Below are 21,742 nucleotides of genomic sequence, written 5' to 3'. Positions count from 1 at the left end.
ATCACTAAAACTTACACTTAACACTAAAACTATACTGAACATAATTTAATCTTTCTTTGATGATTCAGAAGGCACTTCAGGATCTTGCAGTGTCTCAGGGTCATTATCAACATCAATTATCATTGTAGATGTAGAAGGGGTAGGAGATTGGGCTGAATCTGTAATGACCCTATGACACACCCTGGAAACTGCTTTTTTGAATAAATCCCTGTTATCAGCTTGCTTACTTGTCTTCTGCCTCTTTTGCATAAAAGTAGAGTGCAGAAGCATAACCTCCTGGGCAGTATACTAGTCCCGGTTACTAGATTGAAGATTTGTATTGGGAGATATCAGAAATGCCAGTTAATAGAGTTTTCCGGTTGATAAAGTGCCGGATAACACAGCTTTTACTGTATTTTCATCTGTTGTAGGGGAAAAAAAAATCTCTATATTGAAATTAAAATGATGGCAGTTTTCGTCCAAGGAATTCAGATCTCTTTACATACATTAATGAATTACGCACACTGTACCTTAGGGAAGCAGACCTCATTTATACCAAGTTGACAGGTGAGGAAACTGAGTCAGAGAGCAAGAGAGTGATTGCGCATAAGCAAGACAGCAAGGCTCGATTTAGAAAAAGCTAACTGCAGACCAGTCAAGAAGATGTTAAGCTCAAGCTGGCTCTGAACATGTTATAAAGCGAAGCATGATGACCCGGTCTTTGATATATTTGGTTTCAGTCTCTATTTCGTGCAGTAGCCAGCTATCGCAGCCATATCACTATTCAGGTTTTCTCCAGTCTTCTGGAAGTCACAGTCCTTGAGGCCAAGCAAAGATCATGGGTGTATGTGAACTGCCTGGTGATAGTGTCCAGTAGGTCATTGATAAATACATTAAATAGGTGCCGGCACTGAGCCTTGCAGGAGTCTGTTCTTCTGGATGCTCCAGGTACTGGTTTTGAGAAAGACAGAGGGGTTAAATGACTTGTCCAGAGCTATATAGTAGGTCAGTGGCAGAGTTGGGGCTAGCACCCAGGAGTGCTTACTCTCATATTCTTGCTTTAAGCACCAGATAACCCTTCCTTCCAAAGCCAGAAGTCCTGATTTCTAGGCTTTTTCTCTTGATAAATAACTCTTGCTCCAGTAAAAAGTTTGGAACCCGTCTGATTTTTTGTCATTTGCTATGAAAATGTTTCTTCCTGACTTAGTAAATTCTGTTTTTCTTTGTTTTTAAGTAGAAGATTTGGTAACAAAATTTACATCATCTGATTCCTATGCTCCCCTACCCTTCTGGTACAAGGCTTTTTTTATTATTACTATTATTATTATTAATTATTATTTTATTTTATTTTAAGAAGGAGGTTTGACAGCCTCAGGTGTGAGATAGCTTACTAAGTAACTTTTTCCCTTCTGATTATGAGGGATGTGTGAATAACGTAGAACCATATTGATTCACACCAATCTATGCATCGACTGTGTGAGAGCCACTTGCAATTCCCAGCAGCACCAGAAAGCTTTGCAACAGGGAGAAATATGACCAGGCAAGTTGAGAAAATAAATTAAACTAGTGTCAACTTTTCTTGTTTCTTCCCTCATTATTAATAGATGGAATGGGGCTTGTTTATCAAGAAGAGGAAAAATTAATTGACATGGACTTTAATATTATTATGCCTGGCTTGTCTGGTCACATTTCTTCATTTTTTTGAAAGGCATTTTATTACCGTTTACAGCGACCAGCTGCCAAAACTATTGGTGTAAACAAGAAAGCAGGTGCATAAATAATGCTGCAGTGGAACTAGAGGTTTTGTGCATCTAAGCTTAAGGAGCTTAAGTAGAGGAGAAAGGAGAGTCATAAAGCAAATACAGATTAGAAGATGAGGTACCAAGAAATAATATTAGAACGGATGTGGTACTGTCTTAATATTTTGTCATTATGTAGCTGTGCCTCTTAAATGGATATTATGGGGTGGTTATTTACGTCCATCAGAACATCTGTATGTTGGCAGGTGGATGAACTCTGGAACTGATAGGTTTACTGGTGATGGGGATCTACCGGAGGCCTGACCCTGCACAGTGCACAGATGACGTGGTGATGTGCACGGTGCTAGGGTTGCTAGGTGTCCGGTTTTTGACCGGAATGCCCCAACAAAAAGGGACCCTGGCTGCTCCGGTCAGCACTGCTGACTGGGCCATTAAAAGTCCGGTTGGTGGCACAACAAAGCTAAGGCAAGCTCCCTGCCTGCCGTGGCTCCGTGCAGCTTCCCTAAGCAGCAGCAGCTGCATGTCCCCCCTCCGGCTCCTACACGGAGAGGCAGCTAGGGGGCTACACACGCTCCACCACCCCAAGTGCTTGCTGTGCAGCTCCCAATGGCTGGGAACCGTGGCCAATGGGAGCTGCGGAGGCGGCACCTGCGGATGAGGTAATGCGCAGAGCCACCTGGCCATGGCTCCACGTCGGTGCCAGAGCGGGACATGCTGCTGCTTCCGAGAGCTGCCTGAGGTAAGTGCCACCTGAAGCCTGCACCCCTGACCCCGCCTCCCCGTGCCCCAGCCCCCTGCCTCAGCCCTGATCCCTCCCCCCCCTGCACTCAGAACCCCTCGATCCCAGCCCGGAGCACCCTCCTGCACCCCAAACCCTTCATCCCCACCACAGAGTCTGCACCCGCAGCCAGCCGGAGCCCTCACACCCCCCTGCACTCCAGCCCAGAGCCCCATCCTGCACTTTGAACCCCTCAGCCCTAGCCCGGAGCCCCCTCCTGTACCCCAAACCGCTGATCCCTGGCCCCACACCCGAGCCCACACCCCCAGTTGAGACTTCACCCTTCCCAATCTCCTGAGCCAGTGGTGAGAATGAGCGAGTGACGGTGGGGAGAGGGAGCGCCAAAGGCAGGGGAAATGGAGTGAGAGGGGGTGGAGCCTCGGAGGAGGGGCGGGGCAAGGGTGTTCGGTTTTGTGCAAGTAGAAATTGGGCAACTCTACGCAGTGCAAATGTCAACACAAGGACTACGCAGCTGCAGAGCGTGGCATGTATGAGACAAGTGCAAAGAAACCTGATCCTGCATTAACAAAAGCACGGCCATGCAACTGCCAAGTTATTCTTGCATAGCAGCAGAAGTGAGGGCTGAGAATTTATTTGCGTGCTGAAGATGGTGCTTAAACTCATGTCTCCTCTGATAGACGTTTTCTCCTTTCCATGCTCTGCCCTCTTTAGATTATTGTGAGGTCATGGTAGAGGCTTGGTGATTATAGTGTGTATTATTTGTATGATAGTAGCCTGTAGTGTACATCTGCACAGGGATAAAAAAAACCCATGACTGGCCTGTGTCAGCTGACATGACCTCCTGGGGCTTGGGCCCTGGGGCTGAAAAATTGCAGCGTAGAATACAGGCCCAATTGCTCTAGGTACTGTGCAAACACTCAGTCAGAGACCGAGCCTGCCCCAAAGAGCTTACAGCTGAAATAGACAAAGGGTGGGGAAACAGAAGCATCACAGATGGGGAACTGAGGCCTAGAGATAAAGTGAGCTGCCTGCGGTCACAGGGAGTCTGCGGTAGAGGTGGGCATTGAATCTAGCTATCCTAACTCCTAGTCCAGTACCTTAACAGTGGGACCATCCTTCTTTTATGAATCATTTCTGGGTGAGGATTTTATTTAGCTTATTCTCAGCCATAGTGCTTAACCTCAGTTGCTCTCTTGCACTAGAGCACAACCTCGTTGCTTTGTTGGATGCATGGACTTGTCAGATCAAGGCTTATATGCCCTGTAAGGTGGGAAAGTACCTTCAGCACACTTTGCTGCTTTCCCATAATTCTATGGCTAAGGGACAAGCTCTATGTGTGTGTGCGTGCCTGTGTGTACATGTATGTAGATCTAGCTACACGTAACTAAATATACGTGTACACAGAGGTAAACTCTTGACCATACCAAAACTTTCTGCTAACTGGGGAGAGAAAATAGCTGTGTCTCATAACAATGGTGTCGTGTCGGCTTTATTTCACCAAAGCTGACACAAACCCTTTCCAGTGATGACAGAGGTGTGAAATATAGCTGACTTCAAGTGTGAAAAACCAAAACACAGAGCTCACAGGAGCATGATTTTCTGAGCAATTGACACTTGGCACTTATTTATACTTCTGCTGATTTTAAATTGTTTTAATCTTGTATGGCTTCAGTGTTTCGCTTATTTGTGGGGCACTGTGGTAGAATGTCACTACAGAGTAACTCTGTTTAGCTACATAGAACAGTGGGTGGAAGAGGTGATAGCAAGCCATTGATAACTACTCTTTGAGTACGCTATGCCTTATGGGAGTTGTTGTTTGGGTGCCTCATGTTCCCATTCTCCTCTATGGAATGGGCTCCCCAGGAAGACTTCATCTCCGATGCCATGATGTGCAGTCTCCCCTCACCATGATAGGAGCTTGTGGTGCATCATGGGTAATGTAAACCAGGGAACCCAGCCTCTAGAGAAGACTGGGAGCATGAGACAGCCAAACTACAAATCCTAGGAGGAATTGTGGCAGCATTTCAGAATGGAAATATTTAGGGTTTTGATTTTCCCCCCAAAATTAAAAACATTTCCACAGGAACCCTCCATCCATCCCTCCCCCCCCAATTTTTCTGACCCGCTGTGAGCTGGAGATCAGTGAACGTGACATAAATATCCATTCATGTGAATGCTTAGCCTTTCCAAACCAGTGTACAGAATGAATCTAGACGTATTTGCTTTTGTCTGTGATAGTGTTTACTACATCAATCAATCCCCCTGAAGAAGTTCTGGGCCCAGTTTCAGTGTCTATCAACAGCCATTGACCAATATGTGAATGGGATTAAATGATTTTTTTGAGCAGATGATAAAGGAATGGTTTTTTTTCACCTGAAGGTCACGAATCCTGTCGCTGCTTCCTTCAGTGATCTCACTTGGCTCAGACGCTCTCATCTGGGGGCATTTGTTTCCTCCTTTATATATTTCCCCTATTCTTTGTCTTTTCTTTTACAGAAAGGATTATTCAAATGAATATTCAGTTTTATTCATTTGAATCAAGGGGGGAAAAAACCCAACTGTTAACTCTGTTAAATGCTTATCTCTTAAATAGAGCTAGTTAGCTTCCAATAATAGCTTCATTCAGGAGGATGCAGTATAATTTCATTTTAAAATGTGTGCTCCTTGACAACTGGAATCCTATTTTTGTCACCATTTTAAACAGCTTTCTTTGTTTTGTATTAATCTCTTTTGTACACTTTCTGTGGAATGTTTTTTGTTGTTGTTGTTGTTGACTCCTGTTACCTCTCATAAGAAATAATCAACCGTTTGAGCCAGAAAGCTTTAGAAGAGTTTGAGTAATTTAAAAATGAGTGTGTGTTCATTATACTGACTAAAAGGGCATGCATACAGTAATATTTTTCTTATGCAGTTGTTAAAAGTTGGTAGCTGGGTTTTTTAAATTTTATTTTAAATATACCTCAGATTACTTTATGAGGTTTTGATTCCGGAGCAAATGATCTGTTTGGAGTTGCTGCATTTAAAATATGATGTGATCTCTTGGTGAATGTCCTGTAGGTTTTAAGTGGCTGTAAATGTGTGGATTATAATCTACTGGATCATAGAATCATAGAATATCAGGGTTGGAGGGGACCTCAGGAGGTCATCTAGTCCAACCCCCTGCTCAAAGCAGGACCAATCCCCCATAGTTGCCCCAGATCCCTAAATGGCCCCCTCAAGGACTGAACTCACAACCCTGGGTTTAGCAGGCCAATGCTCAAACCACTGAGCTATCCCTCCCCCCCTAAATTGATGCTTTCCAATCAATTTTAAATGTCAGTTATCATAAGGCAAAGGTGGTGTTGTGAGCATGGTGCCATTGATCCTATTGCACTTTGCAAGCTACGGGCTTGATCCTGCAGACACTGTAAAACATACAGCAGTTATTGAAATGTCACCACCTCTGGGGTGGAGATTAGCAGCAGGGGAATTTGTGGCCATGTCTGATGTTTGGTATATAGGTGAGGTGGAGGGGGGAACAAGCCTTCTGCTTTGACAAATGCTATGTCCATACGTAGGGTGACCAGATGTCCCGATTTTACAGGGACAGTCCTCATATTTGGGGCTCTGTCTTCTATAGGCGCCTATTATCCTGTCCCAATTTTTCACACTTGCTGTCTGGTCACCCTATCCATAAAGAGCAGACCGCACCTTGATTTTAAGGGCTGTTGTAGAGTTCCATGCTTGAACTCAGTTGGTCCCTCTCTGGAGGCTAAGTCAGGATGTGACTATGTGGTTCTAGGGGCAGTAGGTATTACAAACCCAGTGCTTGAATCCATCCCTTCCTTCTTGTTTTGATCTGACATGGCCCTCCAGTATGGGTTCGTTCCCTATAGGAATGCAGCAAACTAAGGTGGTTACTCCCTGCAGGGAAATAAAAATAATTTTTTTTTATTTTCCTCAAGGGCTGCTACAAATAGAAACTAGAAGAGACATGTGCAGTCATAGAATGTTGAATTCTTCTAATGGAGGAAGAGAGATGGTTCAGCACAAGTTGCCACTTGAAACCTATGGCAGTCCGTAGCATGATTTGAAACCTATATACTTCAGTGATAAGGGGTTTTTTTCTTTTAAGTTTTTGGCTAGGTTTAAAATTTCAGGTTAATGCCCATATTACAGTGACTTGGGTAACGTATTTACACTGGGAATTGCAGCTTTGTTGCAACTTCCTGATGATTTTTTTTAATCGAGGGCCAAGGTTTGGGGTTCATTTAACCTTTGTTTCTGCCACAGTCATTTGATTTGAAGCACAAAGTCACAAGAGTGAATTCACCCTGTAAGTCAGACTTAGGTGGTGCTGGCCCTTCCGCACAACAGTGAATGTCACCCATAATGAGCTGATGGTCCCATCTCAGCTTTATAATTCAGAACCCTCCTGTTTCCCTGTCCTGCCATCTAGCCACTAGCGCGCAGTCATCCTGCATTCTTTTTGTTTTCCTTTGTTAATCATCACTTTAACTAATTCATTGCAGATGATAATGCATCCACTAGGTAAAATGATTACACAGTTAAGGAATAGCATTTACTGTTAATTAATTGTTTCATTGCTTCTTTGGTTTTCCACAAGAGGAAGAAATAAATGTTTTTAGACATAATCAAGTTTGTTTTCTCTCATCAAACCAGATAGACAGGCATGTTTGAAATGGTGTAGCTCTTTTAAAAACCTGCAAATGAGTGTTGACACCATTGGATTGTTCTGTTATTCCTATTATAAAACCTGTAAATCCAGAACGCTATATGTCTATCTTCTTTAATCAGACAAATCATTTCTTCATAAACCTGCATTTCTGCCTTATGGATGCAGGTTGGAAGGAGTAACCTGTTTCCTAGGTTGAACATGTAATGATTTTGATGGGTTTTCTGGTGGAGTTATGCATATTAACTCTAATCTCCTGAAAATTCCCCTTCTCTTCTTGTTACTTGCAGTGAGACCTGAAAAAAATCGAAACTGAAATCCTCCACTGCAATATTCGCTAATGAGTTACTAATGATGAAGAAGTTTCTGGAACTCAAACAATTAATGACTTGCAGAACTGGACTGGACATTTCATTCTGCTTGGCAAAACTGGTTCCCTGTGGTGTGCTGCTCTAATAACACCAATAATTACTTAACACAGTGTGGGTCCCTAGATTCCTAGGATGTCATGTTTAGTCCGTTAACCACAAAAATTTTAGTTGCAACTGCAGTACTCTGTAAGGAAGAATTAAGCCGAGCAATTTAGAAGACAAATAAAGGGACCAGTTTGAATAAGATGATTCAAGATGCTGCATGCTTGAAGTACTGAGGAAAATAGCTTTCTGAACAAAGATGCAAAGGGAAATCTTTGGATGTTAATGTAACATAATAGTCAGATGTTGTGACTTCTAGGATATTTTGAAACCATTCGGAGTTGTAATTTACCTAAGGAGAGGTGTCGGGGGAAAGCATTCAACAGTATTAAAATTACCCTGTGTTCCTAAACCAATCAACCGGTAGTGCTTAAACCTTGCTAGTTCACTCTAATCACTGAGAGACCCATTGAGAATAGCAGTGTTCTGTGAATTTATGAATTAGCAAACACACATGCACAACTTCAAGGGCAATGCACTGCAAAATGTAGTTTGTTCACTTACTCTGACAAGCACAGTTTAGTTTTAATTATTTGCTAGTATGAAGTTTTCTAGCCAATGTACTGTGTGTGTTAAAGCAATGGAGGGCATAGTAATAGAAGACTTCACTATAGCAACTTAGCAGCTGCAGAATCTTTGCTAAGAATCAAAGTGAGGAGGGCCAGGTTTTGGGAATGAAGAAACAGGTTAGTGGATGCAAAGTGAGAATTGTCAAGGTTTGTACTGTGTTCCCTCATAACAAGAATCTCTGGGTTTGTACCATGCAACAGGCCACGTTCTCAGTTAGCGTTAGTATAGCTCATGGAAGTCAGCAGAGCACCATCAATTTATGCCAGCTGAGTATCTTCCCCAGTGTCTGTGTCTGTGAACAAGATACTAACTTTCTCATGTGCAGCTGGTTTATTAGTGCAAAACTATTTATGTAAAATAAACTAGACAGTTGTGAGCTTATTTATCTCCCGTCCCTTCACCATCATTTTGGTTTCATTTAAAACACGAGTTGCAATGGACTTTTGAGTGCAGCATTCATTTCTGTTCATATATTATCGTGTATACTTTTTGGTACTAATTTGGAGTTTGGGTTTATTATATTGTTTTATTGGGAGCCTTCATGTTGTCTTAATAGATTTTGATATTTATCCATTGAGTGCTTGAAAGTAACACGGTGGTGCCTTGTGGGTTTTTTTTTTGTTTTGTTTTGTTTTTAGAAAAGATGAGTAAAAATCAATATGCAGAGCTGTAGCTGGCTGCCAAAATTCTTTAGTGTGGAGTGTCTAAGATAGCATGGACCCAACAGAGTAAATACAGTGTATAGCTGGCGGGCAGACAGCATGCATCAAACAACCTTAAACTGGCCCAAATCCATAGCTCCTTTGAAGCAGCAGTAGAGAAAAGATGAGTGATCAGATCAGAGGTCTTAAAATTTAATAGTTTCTTAAAGGCCTCAGGATGTCCTGATGAGGTATTTGAGGAAGTAATTCAGGAAGAAAGGGACAAATAACCACCTCCAAATCTTGGCTGACCCTTAGGGTTCACTGTGTCAATGTGCTGAAAGGACAAGCCAGGACCTGCTTTGATCCAAGAAGCACTTACTATAGTGACTGCTTCCCTGTGAGAGCAAAGCCAGTCTCTTTTGACCTTATAAATAACAGATGAGTAAATTTCTTGTTTGCTCAGAGGCAAACAGAAACAGAAAGTGCTGATACATGTTTGTGAAATCATTAGTTTTTTTTTATTCTCACTGATGGTGGTGTTGGGTAAATGAGGAATCATTTTCTCTTCCTTTTTGAATGTTTGGTCTTTGTCGCTTAATGAATCAACCCTAATGGAGAAGTCTCTTGGAATTTAAGAAGAACTGAAACCAATAGGGTTCCACAGAAATGTAATAGGGTCTGTATGGATTACTCCAAACACCTATAAAATGTAATAGAGAATTATTTCTGTTCTCTAGGTTTTTGAGCCATCCAGTTGCAAGGAAATAGTTGTCTATAATATTCTATAGGATGGATCAGAAAATCTATAGGAAGGACAGAACCCTATTAAATATTGGATATTTTGTTTAATTCGTGTAATATATAGAAGTTTTCCATAAGGGCACAATAGAAAGTATATGTGTGTATGTGTAGTTATGTGCATTATTATTATTATTAATAATAATAATAATTTGTATTGCTGTAGCTTCTAGGAGCCGTAGTCCTGGACAGGATCTCATTGTGCACGTGTGTGTGAAAAGTGACAAAAATTCAAACCGCCCATAAAATGCCATATTTAAATGAAGCCTCTGTTGTTTTAACATAATTAATATTTTCCTTATACTTTCCTTCTTTCTCTCTTTTAATAAATAGGATTTGGCTTCGTAACTTTTGAAAATGAAGACGTGGTGGAAAAAGTCTGTGAGATTCATTTTCATGAAATCAATAATAAAATGGTAAGTTTTTCCAATATGCACGTCAGCAGTACCCTTTATCACAAAACCATGCTGTACCCGAGTGGTCCATTGGGAAAATGTTCTCCATAAAATTAATTGTTTTTAGACATCCTGTGTCAGATGTTTGTCTTTATAGTGGGTGAGCACTGGGTTATGAATTTCGCTTATTTAGCTTTTACTTTTCCCACTAACCTGAGGGCATATAGGGAGGCTTTCCTTACTCAGGTACCCAGTAATTGTCAGACTGGGTCAGATCGGTGATCTGTCTAGAGCAGTGTCCTGTCTTGGCCAGGGTCAACACCAGATACTTCAGAGGAAGGTGTACTTAAACAAAATGGGGTTGCACAGGTGTATCAGAGAACAAGAATTTGACTCAGCAGCCATAGGGGTGAAGATGATCCGAATCGGGCCACTTGATTATTCTCAAATGCCATAGTCTTCCAATAATCCAAGTTCCTGTCTCTCTACTCCTGATGATCCCACTTCCTCCAACATCCCCTATATAACGTGTGGAGTTGGGAAGAGGAGTAGAACCCCATTGATGGTCACTGGATGGGCTTCTCAGCACAGGGGAAATGACCAAAGTAGCTACTGCAGAACAAGCTAATTCTGATCAATTTCCCTGTGTAGACAAGCCCCAGTGCTGCTTAATACTGTAGCTGTCCACCAGAGGGAACCAAAAAGAGTCATGGTGCACTTGTCAGCCTGCTACTATGTAACCTCATCTCTCTTTGAAAGCACCTCCAGATGCACCTGTCCTAATACAGAAGCAAGATGACTCCTGAAGTTCTTCTAAAGCCCAGTCTCCTCCTGGGTAGAGGGTTTCTCTGTCAGCAAAGCCACCTAGCCAGATGAAAAAAAAATCATTTGTATTTCAATCGATGCAATAACTTTGATATTTTCAGTTAAAATATTCTTTTCCCTTTGTCAAAACATCCCTTGCTTCTCAAACATGTATTCAGATATGCATTGTATAGTGGTCTGATATGTGTTCACAGACTTTAAATTCAATAATAGAGCTTTTAGTGTGGATAAGATCAAAGCAATCTCCTTAGCATATGCTAGAGGCCTGATTCAATATTTGACTTGCTAATTTTTCCCAGGGCACTGAAATAATATTCTTCATATTGTTCCTCACTGCAATGTGCGTCTGAAATGAAAATAACAGCTCCTTAGCATGCTATATGTTGAGATGTCAAGCTCAGACTTTAAGGTGGGGTCTACACAAAGAGGTGACGGCTCTTACTTTGGGTCTGTTAACTTTAATGTACTTTGTGCCTAGCTCAGGCTGCCTATCTTAGACTGGTTTATTCAGAATTTTTTCTTTTGGCCAATTACATTTTAGTGTTTCCCAGTAGCTACCAATGACACTTAGAAATGCAGGGTGAAACAAATATGGGCTGAAATAACACCCCTCCCTGCCACCAATGCTTATTCTTTTGTATATTAGCTAAATGATGTTCGTCCTAATAAGCCATCCAATTAATTATTTTTCTTTAACAAAAAGAGAGTTAAAGCTTATTGTAAAAGTGTTAATTTAAATGAGTGCAAGACTTGCCAGCTGGTGAAGGAAAAATAGTTTTTTCATATCGCTTTCTGCAGGGCTTGCTTTATTTCCAAAAATCCCACACTGAAAACTGCAACAAATCAGTCTTGTCATATGACATCAGATCACTTGAGTAATAGACTGAAACTTGGAAATCCTTTCCATGCCAACACACCTTGTCACAATGGCCCTGTATGCAGATGTTTTTGTATAATAAAGACCTTAATCAGCATTGGGGGCCACTAGGTGCTGTAAAAACACAGAGGTATAATAACTAGCCCTTATATAGCACTTTTCATCAGTAGATCTCAAAATACTTTACAAAGCAGGTTGGGTCTCTACCCCCCCTCCCATTTTTTGTTTTTTGTTTAAACAGACAAGGAAACTGAGAAACAAAGAGGAAAAGTGACTTGCCCAAGGTCTCCCCACTGGTCAGTGGCAAACCCGGAATTAGGACTCTGCTCTCTTGAGTCCCAATTCAATACTCTATCCACTAGAGCACACTGCCTCTCTCTGCCTGTCAAGTGACAGCAGTAAAGATTCGCAGAAAGCAGTTAAAGTGAAGGGTGTACCCTGCTATATCGAGGGTATGGTCATTAACTCCTTGTAAGAGCACACCCACAGGAACTTTCTAATCCCTTGGCAGAATAGGGCCTCTCACCCCGTGACTACTTCATTTCCTTAATAGCCTCTTATCTTTGTCTTTGTCAAATTATTTTCAAAAGTTCGAATAAATGACATCAGCCAGTTTTTCTTTATTTGCTGGTTTGGGGATCTGCTCAGAGAATCCTAATGGACGAGAGGCGCATAATTTTCCTTCACAAGAATTCATGCTGCTTTGTCCTTATGTCACGTTCATCTAGGGGTTTTGTTGTTCTATTTTGTAATTATCAACTAGCAGTGGATGAAATGTGAAATTTGGAATGATGCAGAAAATATCTGGGAGATTACTTCAGTTATTTCACACTATGTGGTTTTTCTGAAATTCAGATTCTTAGCTGATGTAAATCAGCATTGCTCCCTGGATTTCAATGCTGGCCCTCAGTGAGCTACTTAGTGTAATACAGATATGAGATGAAAAAGAATCGTGCAGTACAGCCCAGTTTAACTTCAGAGATATCACGTTGGCAGGACAAAGTGAGTGAGCAGCGGCCTGAGACACTTCATTTGATACATTCGTAGTCGAATGTCAGGTCTGCTGTAGAATTTCAAACAAATTGCGTGTTTCTTTTGCTGCATATGTGTCCTATGTATTTATACATGATGGGGAGATCTTAAAAAGCACTCAACCTTGTCCTAATTCTGCTGCCATTGAAGTCAGTGGAGTTTCACTATTGACTCCATTGGAAACAGTTTTCGGGTATCATCAATTCTGCAGGGATAAAGTTAGGTCAACACAGAGTGCTTCTAAAAATCCCACCCTTTAGAATCTAATGTGGTGCAATTTTTCCTGCAGACATTATTCTTGCTAATTGGATACAGTGGCATCTGTGGACCATTGCTGTGTCTGTCACAGGTTCTACCAGTCAAACACAGACACACACACTGCTGTTTAAGCCATGCTCTCAAATGCAGGGCATTGGTTAGGAGGAAGGACCTGAACTTCTCAGATCCTGCAGTTATTCAGCAGTTTCTCATTCCCTATGGGGTTTGTACAATACATAGCTCTCAGTGGGTGTGATGTTGCTGCACCCCTTCCTCCTGACTTCAGTGGGGAGTAGGGAACAGTTTTCAGCTGGCACTGAGCTTCTCTACTAGAGCTGCCCTTCTGGCTTTGGTTGCCTTGCAGTTCTGTCTTCATGGGGAAGGCTCAGTGGCTTTCCACACCCCTTACCAGCATTCTTCTAGGGAGTGCTTGGTTTGCATGTTCTCTTCCACCTCCTTTCCCCACTATGGTAACCGCTCTGTATTCAGCAGTGTCCATCTTATTGTCACAGCCAGGCAGCGGTCAGCCAGACCTAGTAGTCAGAGCCAGAGTCTGCAGTCATGAGACAGGAGTCAAGAATTGGGTAGGTCAGGATATCATGAGATCAGAGGCAGGAGACAAACTGGAGCTAAGAACCACGAGTCAGATGCAAGGGAGCAGGAGCAGGGTGGAGTCTAGTTCAGCCAGCTTCCTGTTCCTGTTGCTGACTTAAGTAGAGCTAGTGGGCCAGTCAGCCTCTTTGGGATTCTGTCAATTGGAGCACAGGGGCAGAGCCTCAAACTGGGGCTAGTCTTCACGGGTCCCAGTTAAGCAATCGTCAGCAGTCTGCCAGGTACAGGGCTGGAGTGCAGCTGCTCCCAGGGACCCTGCAGACCCAGATTTGAGACCTGTAGGTCATGACACTTACCTGCTTCTCCGCTTCCGTGTATTTCAGAGGTTAGCTGGCCAGCTCCTCCCCTCCTGACTTCTCAAGACCTCTTCTGATCTCCCTTTTTGGTGTTGCTGGACTAGACACTCCTCCAGTGCTGCTGTTGCCATATTTACTGGGCCTGTAACCCTATGAGGCTGAGATGCCCTAGATACACCAGACTAACACACATGCCTCACCTTTGGGCAAGAACACGGCTGCCCAAGGAGAGAGGCACAAACTAACCAGCTACCCCCTCTGGTGGTGCTGGGATGCACGGTTAAGAGTACGCAATGTCCTCTGAGCCTTGCCCCAGAAGGCAGTTCAAGGAAAGAGGGGATGGGCATTCTTAAGGGGCAAGAGCCCCCGCCTCTAGTTCACCAACAATACTCACATTTCAGCTAGCTTCTGGTTCTGCTGTGGAATTTTACCCAGCTATCCTCCCATGCTTCCTGGGCAAGGAGGGGCTGGGAGACCTGCTAAAGGATGCCTGAGGAATCCCAGGTGTAGGGCCTGTTAAGGTGAGAGAGGGAGGGGAAACAACAAGGTGGGGTGTGTGAAGATGTCACTGGAGCTTTGCACTGAGCAGGGGATAAAAAGGTGTGGGCGGCTGCTGTTTGGGGTCATGGATAACTAAAACGAATCCTTACAAACAAAACGTGTCACACCTGCTCCATCCATGACACGAAAGTCACGATGCTCTGAGCATCTTTTTCTGGATGCTCCTTTCACTGCATTAATTTTAAAAGTTGCCCACGAGAGAGTAGTGGATGCATGAGGTATGCCCAGGACTGACTCATCTCAATTGATGATGTGTCTGTGGATGAAATACCAAATCCACAAAAGAGAGCGAGAGCCGCAGGTGCCTAAAGATGACGCACAGCTAGTTATGGATCGCTGCCTTGGGAGAGTGCTTAACTTGAGTAGCTAGAAATCCATTCTGGGCTGACCACTGCGCAACCCGTTGGTAAGTGCGTGTTATAGGTCCCCCTTTGTGCCAATTTGCAGAGGATACAAGTTGCAGACCCCATCTACAGAGACTTGGTTGTTAAGCTCAAGCTGTAGCAACTCATGCTTTGAGTTCTGGAGGTCCCCTGGTCTGTCAGCGAAGAGGGCAGCCATCACTACTGCACCTCCAGATTTAGCAACTGAAGTTCATAATGTTGAGATCTCTCTCTCTCCCATATTCAACAAGTTGTCATTCTGCATAGTGGGAAAATAAAGGTAACTTGGCTACTGTTGTTTGTGAGCCTATTTCTAGCTTTGCTTCTCACTTGGAAGCTAATTTTAGCTCATCCATTCTGCTTCTGTTGCCATTTATAAAGCTTAGAATGTCAAACACAATAGTAAATGAGTAGTATGAAAGCGAAAAAGAAAATGCCAGAGAGGCATTTAATAAATGACGTGGGAGTAAGATTTAATAAATGTATGTGGGAGTAAGATTATCTCCAAACATTTTTTTAAAAATCCAAATCAATCCCAGGATAGGCTTTTCCTACACAAGTTGGCTATTTTGCAAATAGAAACGGAGCATGTTGTCTGTGGGGGGTGGGGATATATGGTGAGGGTGATTCTCTCTCTTTAAAAAATTTTGTGCAGTGGTGTAGAATACAATAGATATTCGTATTTATTGTTTATACTGTGGTAGATGTGATTGACCACATCTGGGCCCCATTATGCCAAAGGCTGTGCAGCCAGAGAATAAACAGTCCTTGATCCAAATAGTTTACAGTCTAAAAGTTAGAACAGGTGGATCAGGCTGGGAAAAGGGGAACGCTGGCTAACAAAAGTAATAGGATGCTTTAGCATAGATGAATACACACATTAGCTATTGAATTTCTCCCAAACTTCTGTTTATCCTTCATATGCCCATGAAGTAGAGGAGAATTTAGCACTTTGGAAAATTGGCCCTGGTTTGACAGCTCTGGAGGTCCTCCGCCTCTGCCCCTTCCCCCCAGTAACATGCACAGCAAATGTGGCAGAAAAAGTAAACTTGTCCATGCTGCCACCTCTGTTTAAACCCTGTCCTTGGAGGTACCTGCCTCTAGGGATTAGCCATTAGTTCAGCCAGAGTGGGCCATCTGGTTCTTGGGCTCTCTGCTGAGACTGTCAGAGAGGTTGCCACACAAGATGGATTTTTTTTCACTAGAGACTTGATTTGAAGTCAGTGGAAGGACTCTGACTTCAATGGGCTTTGGATCAAGATTGAAATACTGAATAGTGACTACCCATTCATTAATACATAGGAGCCACCAACTAGCATTCCGGTGGTGGTGGTAACTTTCTGCTCTGAAGTGGAATCGATTAAAACGGCCAACCTAGAAGTTAGCTGTGCAGTCCCTGAAATCCAACCACCAGATAGTGTTCACTTTTGTCTGCTGGTTTGACCACTATCTTAGTCCTTAATCACGACGACTATGTCAACAAGGCCAACAGACAACTCTCTGGCACCACTGAGTCTATCAAGAACTAAAAGAAGCTCCCCTCCCCTCCCCACACCCCACAGTTCACACATGAATTTAAAGATACCGTGAAATCCTTCACAAACAACTCTACAACCCATCCCAGGGACCTTCTACGTGCTTCCCAAGATACACAAACAAGGGAACCCTGGCAGACCAGTCATATCAGGCCACAGCACTCTTACTGAAGGAAAATCAGGACTGCACAAAGGGCCAGCTTGCTCCAAGACACTACTGACTTCCTCCAGAAACTAACAACCTTCTCCAGAACACCAACCTTGCCACTATGGATGTCACCTCCCTATGCGCCAACATCCCTCACCATGACAGCATTGCTCCTGGCCTCACATACAAGATACTGCACAGCGCTCAAAAATCCACCCCAAAAACATTGCCAAGATCATCCATTTTATCCTGACCCACAACTTCACATTTAGCAGCAAACATTTTGCCCAAACCATGGGAACAGCCCTGGGTTTTCAGATGGCTTCTCAATATGTCAACCTCTTCATGGAGGAAGAATTTCTGGATAGATGCACCATGAAACCAGTGATGTACCTGAGATACCTACGGTGATCTTTTCATCCTCTGGACAGAAAACCTAAACTACCTCATAGATTTCTGAACACCATGATTAGTTTCAATAATGGAACTCTGCAAATGACTATATATAAGAAACCCACAGATCACCGCACTTACTTCCAAAGATACAGCAACCACCCCAGACACACCAAAAAATCTGTTATCTATAGTCAGGCAGTCATATACCACAGAATTTGCTTCAAAGAGAAATTCCAAGGTACGCACTCAAACACACTATTCACTAATTAAGGACACTCCACCAGAGAAGTAGATCACAACATGAAAAGGACCACCCAGTTGCCCCAGGAGAACCTGCTTCAATAAAGGGGGGGAAAAACCACTGACCAAACATTCCTAGTTATCACCTATCACCCCACACTGGAACTCTACGGGGTATCGTCAGACAATTACAACCCATACTTTGTGGGGACCGCATCCTGAAAAAAATCTTTCCTGACCCCCCCCGCTCTTTTGGCCTTCAATCAACCCCCCAACCTCATCATCAGAAGCAAGCTCCCCACAGATCAGGACACACCAACTCAAAGTGGCACCAGACCCTGCCAGAACAACAGATGCAAAATCTGAAGACACACATTTACTGGTACAATGATCAATACCCCCACAACACAGCTCTCAAGGTTCTTGAGTCCTATACATGCCTATCACAAAATGTGGTGTACCTCATCCAGTGCCCTAAAAGCCCCAGCAATAATTATGTGGGTGAAGCCAGACAATCACTATGCTCTTGAATGAACTCGCACAGAAAAATGATAAAAGACCAGAACACCATAATCACCCATGGGCAAACACTTTTCACAAAGCAATCACTCCATATCTGATCAATACTCCATCCTCAAAGGAAACCTGCACAACACCTTCAAAAGATGAGTCTGGGAATTAAATTCATAATACTACTGGATACCAAAAATCATGGACTGGCTACATCGCTCATTACAACAATTTGTAACACACACCTACCTGCTTACTCTTAATGGCCCACTTCAGACTCCTTTTCCATAAGTCTCTTATTGCCTATTCCATTGCAAGTGGTCCCCTACAACATGTTACCCCTTATGCTTAACAATCTGTCCCAATTTATATTTAGTTCAGACACTGATTTCCTTCCCCAGACCTGAAGAAGAGCTTTGTGTAGTTTGAAAGCTTGTCCCTTAAATCAACATCAGTTGGTCCAATAAAAGATATTACCCCACCTAGCTTGTGTCTCTGCCATCACAGGACCATCCCGGCTACAACATCTGTGCAAACAGTCTAGGTTATAACTGCCAACCCAGAGGGTAAAAGCTTTGTGTGTCATTTGCAATCCCCTAAGCTACTCAGTCCCCCTTTTTAAAAGCTGTGGTGTGTTTTTAGTAGGTGTAGTAGAACAGTAACCTGAGTCCCCAGCTGAAATCGGGGTTCTGTTGTAGACAAGCATAATAAGCAGCAGTGACTGCCCCTAAGAGCTTATAATAACAATAGACAAGATAGTGTAAGGGTGGGTAGGGAAACCGAGGAGAAGAGACTTGTCTGAGGTCAGTGGTTGAATCAAGAATTCCATCTAGAATTCCTATCTTCCAGTACAGTGCACCATCTACTAGATAACACTGCCCATCCTGCTAGTATTTTACTTTCGCTCTTTGCACTGTTTATTTTTCTTCTCTATACGCACTGTAGTTCTGTATGCATTTTAATAACAATTAATGTAAAAGGTACTAAGATTTTATTGTAGGTGACAATATGCCCCGGGCTGCTATACAGTTGAGGAGTGCAGTGCGGAGAAGCAGGCTTTCTGGGCACAATGTGGAAAATTGGCTCTTTACAGGGTTTGTCTTCAAAGAGACTTACCAAGTGGCCTTGCCATCAGTGCACACACATCATTTGAGAAACGGTTGGTGATTTAATGTAGCCATAAGGTTGCAGTTGGGTTGTAACCTTGGCTTGCCCTACAGACATGTAAAGGGACATTTTAAAGGCCCACAGGTTGAAGGGAAATAGCCAATGGAAAGTTATAGCCAAGCTAAGTGATAATGACTAGGACAGGAGAAGCCCTGCTTCTATATGCATGTAAATATATTTAGTTTTTGAGCAGTCTTCTATCTTCTCTATTTAGTGCCTCAATAACAGCACTTTGTCCTTTTCTAGTACCTTTTGTATGAAGATCTCAAAGCACAGACGCTTGTTATGCTCAACAGCACTCTGCAAGATAGGTATTATCACTCCCCATTTACATGAGTAAACTGAGTCACAAAAAGCGGGGGAGTGGGGTGGGAGGAAGTTTTGTTTCATGGTCTCTGTGTGTATATAATGTCTTCTGCAGTTTCCACGATATGCGATGCATCCGATGAAGTGAGCTGTAGCTCACGAAAGCTCATGCTCAAATAAACTGGTTAGTCTCTAAGGTGCCACAAGTACTCCTTTTCTTTTTAAAAAGGTTTACGTGACTAGATCATGTATCAAGTTAGTGGGAGAGCCAGGAATTAAACACAGGAGCCCCAACTCCAGTCCCTAGCTCTAACACTGGGCCACAGTGGCTTTTGATGTGTGAGCTCCTTGTAGAAGGGGACTGCCTCTTCATTATGTGTCCATAAGAGCATAGCACGATGGGGCCCCGACCCTGAGTGAGGTTCTTTGCATTACTGCTACAGATAATGTGTACAGCTAGGATGCCACAGATCACATCAAGCTGCAGCAAAACTTGGCTTGTTATCATGATCTCACATTCCAAAATTGCTTTCACCAGGCCGTTGAGCCAAGTACATTGCTAATGGTTCTGGGAGATCATGTTACGCCACTGTTGTGGACCGCAGTGTGAAGAGTCTGGCAGTAATGATAGCCACTGCCTGCGGATGTATTCTCATTCAGGCTGGTTGAAGGCCTGCAGGAGAGGGAGTGGGAGGCGGCAAGGCTGGAGTGAAGTTGTTTTAGAAGCGAATGCTGTGGGATTGTTCAGGTTTGTCTGTTCTCTCGGAGAAGCGCAATGCCAGGCAGCAGCTCCCTCGGAGATCACAAGGCTGTGTAGGTCTGAGAGTCTCATCTGTCAAGTGAAGGACACTGCAGAATGCCTGTAACTTGGATGCCTTCCTCCAAAAGAAAGACACTAAAAGACACCATAGACATGGTGCATTTAACTGCTGCAGACTATGGGGTGTGCCGTGATTAAAATGGGTTTTCAAAGCCTGCTGGATTGGGGGGTGGATGGAAGGGCAGGGGCAGGGGAGAGGGCTTGGCAAGGGGGACACAGTAAAGAAGAGGAACTGCTCGAATGCTAAGACTTGTCAAGTACTTTATTGGACAGGTTGGAGTGATATATCCCAAGAAAATATGAGAGATGTTGTTCCATTCTGTCCTGTAGACGCTGACCTCCCTGTCACAGTTTGAGCATCTATTAAGTGACCAGTTATTTCATATTCACTACTTCTGGTTTGCCAAACTTCGAAGGGCTTTAAAAAACAAACAAACATTTCCTTGTATTCCCTCATGTAAATAGGCCTTTACAGAATTACTAGGTGAATATAGATTTTAGTATTACATGAGCAGTAGTTGTGGCTTGCAGTTGCATGAACAACATGGCATCTTCAGAGGTAAACTAATCCAACTTGCTGTCAATTATACCTTGCTGGCAAGACAAGGTTGCCTTGTCTTTGGGTGGTAAGCAGTTTTTTGTTCATTGTGAATACAAGAACACTCCCTCTCCCCTAGCCGCCTCCCCCAAAATAGCTCTGGTTTCTTTGGTAAGTTGTAGCCATGTTTTCCTGAAACATCTTGGTGTTGAGAGCTGACAGCTCGTTTTGTTATACTGGGTAGAACAGGCTTTTCACTTGACAACCCATCTTGACAACCCATGGTTCCAGCGAGTTTGCCTGCTCACTCCTGACCCAAGAATACTCCAGTGTAATATTAATTTTCAAGACCAGACTAAACAAAAACAGTGAATTTTAGCTTCTCTGCTATTTTCGCCTTAGAGTTAAAACTTCCTTTGTTAGGTAACTGAACCTGAAGAACATCCCGCATGCAGGGAAGGCACCAAAATCGGGAGATTATTAAGGTGAACAGCAAAAGCTGAAATAAAGAATTTCTTTAACATCCAGATTTATGGGCTGATTGCCCACATTAACCAGGCAGTTGGGAGTGTCTTAACTTTGAAATATCTGTATATATTTCCACTTTGTGAAATCCACTGGCATGTCCCAGTTCAGTAAAAATGTCCTAGATTGTATCATATAATGTCACTGATACTGCATGGTTGTTTTCAAATTTGACATGGTCCAGTGGATTTTATTTGATCCCAGCATGAACCATTTGCTACATGATGAAGCACAGGGTAGGTAACCAACTGCTCTGCATTTCTCAGATCAGCATACAACGGCAGCTTCGTCTGACCCGGGTTGGTAGTGACCAAAAGTTACCACCATCTGATGTCCATTCAAGGACTTGTATGGGATGAGTTTGGTAATCTCCACTGAGTTCCCAATGAAAAGGTCTCTCTTATCACAAGAAAAGAAAAACAACTCTGCAGCTGGCAATGACAGACCTTTCTGCTGCAAGTCTCAGCAGAGAGGTGTGGTGATCATTAGGCCTATGGCAGAGGCCAAGGATCTACATCAGCATGGGAGTGAACTACCTTCTCAGGTAGGGCACTGAGCCAGGTGAGCTGAGACTTGGGATCTATTCTTGGTCTAGCTCCTGGTCCACTGGAGCAAGTCACTTCCCCTCTCTGTGCCTCAGTTTCTCCATCAGCAAAACAGGGATAATAATGCTGTAGCCA

The 21,742-nt window shown here is 43.1% G+C and overlaps 1 protein-coding gene across 13 annotated transcripts in view; it reads left to right on the top strand.

Annotated features, from left to right (window-relative positions):
* MSI2 (musashi RNA binding protein 2) overlaps positions 1-21,742 on the top strand; it is a 389,199-nt gene that overhangs the window by 282,257 nt on the left and 85,200 nt on the right. For all 13 annotated transcript variants that reach the window (XM_043531405.1, XM_043531404.1, XM_037880473.2 and 10 more), the window contains one exon: positions 9,972-10,054. In XM_043531405.1, the coding sequence (XP_043387340.1) occupies positions 9,972-10,054 (83 nt within the window). The remainder of the gene's footprint in view (positions 1-9,971; positions 10,055-21,742) is intronic.

This window comes from Chelonia mydas, chromosome 17, assembly GCF_015237465.2.
Source record: "Chelonia mydas isolate rCheMyd1 chromosome 17, rCheMyd1.pri.v2, whole genome shotgun sequence".
In the NCBI taxonomy this organism is placed as follows: domain Eukaryota; kingdom Metazoa; phylum Chordata; order Testudines; family Cheloniidae; genus Chelonia; species Chelonia mydas.
Note: the sequence above shows the minus strand (reverse complement) of the source record. Positions and strands in the feature narration are given on the sequence as shown.